We start from the raw sequence: 7,998 nt of genomic DNA, 5'->3' as shown, positions 1-7,998 counted from the left end.
GAAGCTAGTCCAGCAATAAATATCCAAGAGGAAGCCAAGGTTTCAATGGAAAAGACTTCTGAGTCACAGGCTATTCTGCCAGTTCATGGTCTAATGTGGCAAAAGTCACCTCCTCAAATCAAGCCACTGGGAACTATGTCTTTGGAAACTTTGCCCTTGGACAAGAAGACTTTGGAAGATAAGTCCCCGGAACAAATGCCTTTAGAGGTCAGCCCACCAAAAGCCAAGTTCTATGACTATAGGCAAATGGAAACAAAATCTTTGGAAGATCATGTGTTAAGATTACAAAACCTCTGCCGCATTTGTGGAATTTCCTTTAATACCAACAGTTATGACATGAAATACCCAGTCAGTGGTCCTGTTGATGATGTCACACAAGAGGTTCTTAAGGAAATGGGATACGGAAACAGTTTTTGGCCAGAACTCATCCACAACACATTTAATATAGATGTCAGCACAGATTCAGAAGCCAGACATCCCACCCACTTTTGCTATAACTGTTGGCGGATTGTCATTCAGACAATCAACAACACAACCAATGAAGATGCATTCTTTCCCATCAGCACAATAGTTCAGTGGAAACCACACTCTAATATTTGCAACGTTTGCAACTTTGCAAGTGGGACGCGCAAACGAAAAGTTCTTAAACGAAGTCCACCAATCACAAAGAAGCTCAAAATAGCGGTTGAAGTACCAATCAGATCAAGAATTATTAAAAGAAAAGATCAAAGAAACTCAACAAGTATTTTATTGGCTAAAAAGATTGTTAACTGCAAGAAGATCCATCTCAATTCAAAACTCCTTGTGCTTGATTATCCCAATAACTTTATTCAGTCAGTGTCATGCCAAGTCTGTGAGCACTTACTGGATGACCCTTTGCAATCACCATGCAAGCATCTTTTCTGCAGAACATGCATTCTCAAATGTACTGCAGTGCTTGGAAAATATTGTCCAGTTTGTAGATTTCCATGTGATCCTGCAGAGTTCAAAAGCCCGGTGAAATCATTCGTAAGTGTTCTCAGTTCATTAGTTCTAAAATGCCCTGTGGCAGACTGTGGAGAGGACGTGAGACTCGGTGAATATCCCAACCACACCCAGAATCACAAAGGAAAAAGAAGGTTGCATGCTTACTCATCAATAAACAAGGGTGGTCGGCCTAGGCAACATTTACTCTCTCTAACTCGCAGGGCTCAGAAACATCGTCTCCGAGATCTCAAACTTCAGGTGAAGGCTTTTGCAGACAAGGAGGAAGGTGGTGATGTGAAGTCGGTGTGCCTCACTCTGTTTTTGCTGGCATTGAGAGCTGGAAATGAGCATAGACAAGCAGATGAACTGGAAGCTCTCATGCAAGGACGAGGATCAGGGCTGAAGCCAGCAGTCTGTCTTGCTATTAGGGTTAGTACATTTCTAAGTTGCAGTCAGTATCATAAAATGTATAAGACGGTCAAAGCAGCAACTGGGAAGCAAATCTTCCAACCACTGCATGCACTCCGAAACATAGAGAAAATGTTGTTGCCGGGTTATTATTCATTTGAATGGGAACCTCCTCTAGCAAATGTCCCTACCAACACTGAGGTGGGAATAATAGATGGCATATGTGGTTGGACACAATGTGTTGACGATTACCCAATGGAAACAATTTCGAGACGATTTAGGTACGATGTGGCAATTGTTTCGGCAGTGAAGGATCTTGAGGATAATATTTTGGAAGGTTTAAAACGCCAAAATATAGATGAGTGTTTGGGTGGACCATTTACCGTCGTAATCAAAGAATCCTGTGATGGAATGGGGGATGTTAGTGAAAAACATGGATGTGGTCCTTCAGTTCCAGAAAAGGCAGTGAGGTATTCTTTCACAATCATGACTATAAGTGTGATGAATGAAAATAATGAGAAGGTGCAAGTATTTGAAGAGCTAAAGCCAAATTCTGAGTTGTGCTGCAAGCCACTTTGCCTAATGCTGGCAGATGAATCTGACCATGAGACCTTGACGGCAATATTGGGTCCACTAGTCACAGAAAGGGAAGCAATGAAAACCAGCGACTTAATCCTTGAAATTGGAGATTTGCCTAGATCATTTCAGTTTATCTTTAGAGGCACAGGATATGACGAGAAGCTGGTCCGTGAAGTTGAAGGCCTTGAAGCCTCAGGCTCCATGTACGTGTGTACGTTATGCGATGCCACTCGAAGTGAGGCTTCACAAAATTTGATCCTTCATTCCATAACAAGGAGCCATGAAGAGAACTTAGAGCGCTATGAAGTTTGGCGCACAAATCCATATCATGAGACAGCTGAAGAGTTACGTGACAGAGTGAAGGGGGTTTCAGCAAAACCATTTATTGAAACACAGCCCTCCATAGATGCTTTGCATTGTGACATTGGGAATGCAACAGAGTTCTACAAGCTGTTCCAGGATGAGATTGGGGAGATGCATAAAAATACCAATCCATCTAAGGAGGAAAGGAAAAGGTGGCAAGTAATGCTCGATAAACACCTAAGGAAGAAGATGAACCTGAAACCCATCATGAGGATGAATGGAAACTTTGCAAGGAAACTAATGACTAAAGAGACTGTGGAAGCCGTGTGTGAATTGATTCCCTCTGAAGAAAGACAAGAGATTCTCAGGGAGCTGATGCATCTTTACATTCTTATGAAACCTGTGTGGCGATCCACATTCCCAGTCAGAGAATGCCCGGATCTTCTTTGCCAGTATAGCTTTAATTCCCAGAGATTTGCAGAACTGCTTCATACAGAGTTCAAGTACAGATATGATGGGAAGATCACCAACTACCTTCATAAGACTTTGGCTCACGTCCCTGAAATCATTGAAAGAGATGGCTCCATAGGGGCATGGGCAAGTGAAGGGAATGAATCAGGCAACAAACTCTTTCGGCGTTTCAGAAAAATGAATGCAAGGCAGTCCAAGAGCTATGAGTTGGAAGATATTTTGAAGCACCACTGGTTGTATACTTCAAAATATTTACAGAGATTCATGGAAATGCACAATACATTGGAAAATGCTGCAGATCCATTTGTACCAGCTGAATTAATCAGCCAAAATAATCCAATAAATTCAATAGATGATGATTCCCTTTATTTTTAAATTGACTTCCTGGAGCTGAAGTTGGTTCTAAGCTTTTTTAACCACAGGAGACTGAACAGTCTGTACTGTGGGGGCTTATCATGGCCAAGTCTGGGAAACAGAGTTGGTGTTGATGAAGAAGTCCCAATGGTGTTATTAAGAGAATATGGTCAGTGTATGATGGACAAAATCAGTAGATAAGCAGGTGTGTCAGCTGTAGCCAAAGCAGAAAGTGATTACAAATCAGTGAATCTTTCTGTATTGTTTGCATTTTGTTAGGTAATCACAGAAAACAGGAACATTTGTTTGATTCTCTGCTTAGATGTGAAAGAAAATTGGGCAAGGTGAGGGCATTTTTCAATGAAGGAGTATGTTTTATTTTCTAAATGCTAAATGAAAACCTTTCAAAATCAACAGGGCATGTAGATTGTTGGGAGGAAAATGATGTTGATTCTCAGTGCTAATTGATTGACACCACAAAGTCGATGGTGATGTATTGCTATGCTTTTTTGAATTCTTATCTAGTGCTCTTGATTTCTTTGACAAAAGTTGTATTTGCCTAATTATAGACTTCATGGTTTTTTTTTGCAATGAAAATGGAAGATAAAATGCAGCTAGTGATGACTGCAGCTTATACAGTGGCTCAAATTGATGCTTCCCATCAGGAGAGCTGTCTGTGAAAGCATAGGCATTACTGAGAGCTCTTCACAGTCCTCCAGCTCAGCCTTGAGAAGTGAGTTCTTCCAACACCCAGGCCTCTTGCTTCAATATGTGCTGTCTCCATGGTGCTGAGTCTGAGCCCCAAAATAGGCAGCAACATGTTTGATTCCCTTAGTTCTTTTATACAGTTTTGCTGTCAACTTCTGATACCACACTTGGAATATTTTGCTTTATTGTTTGAGCAACTTCATAGGAGATCTGCTAGTGGTTTTTATAGATATAAAATTTAAGTTTTGTAGTTTATCTCATATTTTATATAGCTGTTGCATTGCAACCTTATTTTTGCCTCTACATAGACACTTTTCTTTTAAAGTGATAATTAGCATCTATCGTTAAATCATTTTTTGAAAGCTGAGCTGTACTTGTAGTAATAGTTTTCTACAGACACAATAAACAGCAAGCAAAATATACCACTGGCTTTATGGGAGATTTAGGAAGGAGCTAATAAAAATTTGGCCAGGTGTGATTTATTTCCTAACATCAAAAATGTGATTAAGGAAATGCCAAATTTCCTTTATTGTATGAGGATAATACAGATTTAAATTGTGCTTAACTGAAAAGTGTTTTGGTAATGGGCAATGTACTTGGGTTCTTTTAAGATGGTTAGTATTTTATGATGAATTTAATACTTTATTTTGTTAAAGTAATGGATAATCATGCATTGATAACCTTTGTCAGATGTATGGAGACGCAATGCAGGTTTTAGACTCGAAATGTCAACAATTCCTTTCCCCTTGTAGATACTGCTCGATCTGCTGAGTTTCTCCAGCAGCTTGTCTGTTGCTCTTTTTTAGACATATATAGAATTTAAATCGGTTTTGTTGAATTGTTAATTTCTAATATTACACTGCTCATAAGAGTCACAGGGATTAGATGCAATTGCAATGCAGTCTGCAGTTTTATTTAATCAACTCTATTTCAGTATTTTGCTTGTATACAAAGCAAATTTTGAAATTAAACAGATTTCAGTGCTTTCAATAAGCCAGGTCAAAATCAGTTTGGAATGTAAATTTAGATCTGTGTTTAATCACAACACCTATTTACTTAAAGGTCATACAAAATGTTAAGCAGCTCATAAAAAACAAAAAGTTCTTAAAGTACTCAGCAGGTCAGGCAGTATCTGTGGAGAGAGAAAAAGAGTAAATGCCTCAAGTCAAGGATCATAATTTTGCAGAATTTTGCAGTTGGGGTGGGTGTTGTGGTGTATGTGCCTTGGGATGCAGTTTGAAGATACTGTGTATTGAAAATATATTTTGTCAAAATTTGCTCTGCCTTTTTCTAAAAAAAATAAAGATTTCAAGCTTTCAAACTGTTGGTTATGAGTAATTTGTAACTTACAGTGCCTTTCAGTTATTCAGCATTACTATGATTCAGGTGATGCTTCATGACTGAGAAATTTGACTTCTAAAACCAGTGTGAAGTCTTTACATCGGACTACTGGAATTGGCTGAGGGCCTATTTGTCACATCCTGAACAGAATTTGCTTTGGGCCTCACTTAACTGCTACTTGCGACCTGCAATTGCTGTTCAAGACCCCTACTGCTGCTTACTGTTTCTGACAGCAAGATGTTGGTTGGATCCAATACCCAAATTGGGAAAAGAAGACAATCACAAGGCTGAGGTAGGGGACATGAGGAGCTTTAAATGGGGCAGTGAGTTTTCTGTGACTCTAGTAAGAACACTCCTTCAATGCCGCTGGGCATAAAAGTTGAGAGTTTGCATGCATGTTTTTTGAGCATTCACTTTAAGCACCACAGCTTAGGCTGTTCAACACTTTAAGTGGTGCTTAAAATGAATGTTCAAAAAACATGCGTGCAAACTCTCAACTTTTGTGCCCAGTGGCACTGGAGGAGCATTCTTACTAGAGGAATATGAAGGATGCATGTTCTAGCCCTTTGTTCCTTTGATGCCAAATTCTGCTGTTAGGATTGGGAGTGTGTGGTTAAATTACTGGTCTTGTAATTCGGACACCTGGATTAAAAAAAAGGCTAGCCTCAATAATGATAAACATAAAGCTATCAGATTGTTATAAAAACACATCTGGTTCCCTAATAACTAGTCTACATGTCTTATCTACCCTCTGGAATGGCCTGGAAAGACATAAGAATAAACCAGAACTAACTGACCAAGGCGCCAGATTTGGACAGAGCAGTTGCCTCCACCCAGTTCTCCTCAGAAGTCCTCCTCACAATCACCCAGGGTTTGGAGTCTAAATTGGAAGAGCTATCCAATAGACTGGTCAACAAAATCCTAATCTAGTCCTACTGATGTATCATACTAATACCTTTTAGCCAATGTCCCCAGGTTCTCAGTAATAATCCCTGTTCCATAGCAGACTGATCCACCAGAGATGGTGGCAGAGTGGTATACAATCGAGGATGAAAGCTCTTGGAAATCTTCAACATTGCTTCTGGACTCCATGAGGTTTCATGGGATCAGGTCAAACACTGCCAAGGAAACCTCCAGTTGATTACCACCAACCATAACTCCCTTAGCTTTTGATGTTTCTCCATATTGAAGAAACACTGAACAACAAAGACACAGAATGTATTCTGAACAGGGAACTTCAATGACCACCACCAAGAGTGGTTTGGTAGGACCACTATGGACTGAATTAGCTGAATCCTGCAGGACACAGCTGCCAGACTGGGCCTATCATAGGTCTGTGACAGGTGGTCAATGAACCAACATGAGGGATAAACCTAATTGACCTCATCCTCACCAATCTACATGTTACAGTTAGGTCTGCCCATGACATCTTTTAGAAGTGACCACCATACAGTTCTTGTAGAGGCAAAGTCTCATCTGCACACCAATGACACCATTCTATTGAGGGTAGGATGTTAGAAGATAAGAAATAAAAGCAGGACTAGGCTCTTCTAGACTCTCATGCCCACTCCATTTAATGAGATCGTGTCTGATCCTGTACCTCAGTGTTTCTTTCCCGCACTGACTTCAAGCACCTTGATTCTCTTAACATCTAAAATTGTATTGATTTCTGTATTAAATATTCTCAGACTGAACTTCCGTAGTCCCCTTGTGCAGAGAATTGCAAAGATTCATCAACCTGTGAATTAAAAACTTCCAGGATTTACATCCAGCAACAATGAAGGACTGGTGATGTATTTCCAAATCAGGTTGGGGTGTGATTTGGAGGGGAACCTACAAGTGGTGGTGTACCCTTGAACCTGCTCCCTTGGCCTTGTTGGTGGTGGATATGACAGTTATGAGGTGCTGTTGGAGTAGCCTGGCTGAGTGACTGCAGAGCAGTGCATTTTGTAAATGGAACACAGCAGTCACAGTGCCAGTGGTGGAGGGAACAAATGTTTAGTGTGGCCAATGGGGTGCCAATCAAATGGGCCACTTTATCCTGATGGTGTTGATCTTCTTGAGAGCTGTTGGTGCTGCACTGATCCAGGCATGTGGAGAGTGTTCCATCACACTCCTGACATGTGCCTTGTTGATGGTGGAAAGCTGCTTTAGTGCCAGGAGGTGAGCCACTTGCCACAGGGTATCCAGCCTCTGACTTGCTCTTGTAGACACAGTACTTATGTTGCTGGTTCAGTTTAGTTTCTGATTAATGGTGACCCTCAGTGTATTGATGGTGAGAGACCTGGTGATGGTAATGCCATTAAATGTCAACGGTGGGTAGTTAGACTCTCTCTTGTGGGAGATGGTCAGTGCCTGGCCCTTTTATGGTGTGAATGTTACTTGCCACATATCCTAAATATTGTCTGGGTTTGCTGCATACAGTTATAGATTACCTCGTGTGTTGAGGAGTTGTGAATTGTGAAATCATCAGGAACGTCCCCACTTCTGAAGGTTACCGATGAAGCAGATGAAGATGGTTGAACCTAGGAACTGCCCTGATGAACTGCTGCAGAGATGTCCTGAGTTGGGCTGACCTACAACCACCAAACTACAACCATTTTTCTTTATGTGAGGTATATCTCCAACCACATGAGTGTTTTACCCCAGTGCCCAGTGACTTCATTTTTACCAGGTATTCTTGAGGCTACACTCTGTTAAATGCTGCCTTTAAAGTAAGGGCAGTCGCTCAGCTTGCGTCTGGAATTCAGCAGCTTGGCCCATGTTTGGACCAAGGTTGTAATGAGGTCTGGAACTGAATGGTCTTGGCAGGACCCAAACTGGGTATCGGTTGATAGGTTGCTGGTGAATAAGTGGACTTGACAGCAC

At 41.0% G+C, this 7,998-nt stretch overlaps 1 protein-coding gene across 1 annotated transcript; it reads left to right on the top strand.

Annotated features, from left to right (window-relative positions):
- The first annotated feature begins 246 nt into the window (after positions 1 to 246).
- Positions 247 to 3,102, top strand: rag1 (recombination activating 1). Its single transcript, XM_052029678.1, has one exon. The coding sequence runs from the start codon at positions 247 to 249 to the stop codon at positions 3,100 to 3,102; it is 2,856 nt and encodes a 951-aa protein (XP_051885638.1).
- The last annotated feature ends 4,896 nt before the right edge of the window (positions 3,103 to 7,998 follow it).

Source organism: Pristis pectinata, chromosome 14, assembly GCF_009764475.1.
Source record: "Pristis pectinata isolate sPriPec2 chromosome 14, sPriPec2.1.pri, whole genome shotgun sequence".
Taxonomy (NCBI): Eukaryota; Metazoa; Chordata; class Chondrichthyes; order Rhinopristiformes; family Pristidae; genus Pristis; species Pristis pectinata.
Note: the sequence above shows the minus strand (reverse complement) of the source record. Positions and strands in the feature narration are given on the sequence as shown.

Excerpts from the sequence above, each read along its gene's own strand:
- rag1 (XM_052029678.1), top strand. The coding sequence starts at position 247 with ATGGAAACAAAATCTTTGGAAGATCATGTGTTAAGATTACAAAACCTC.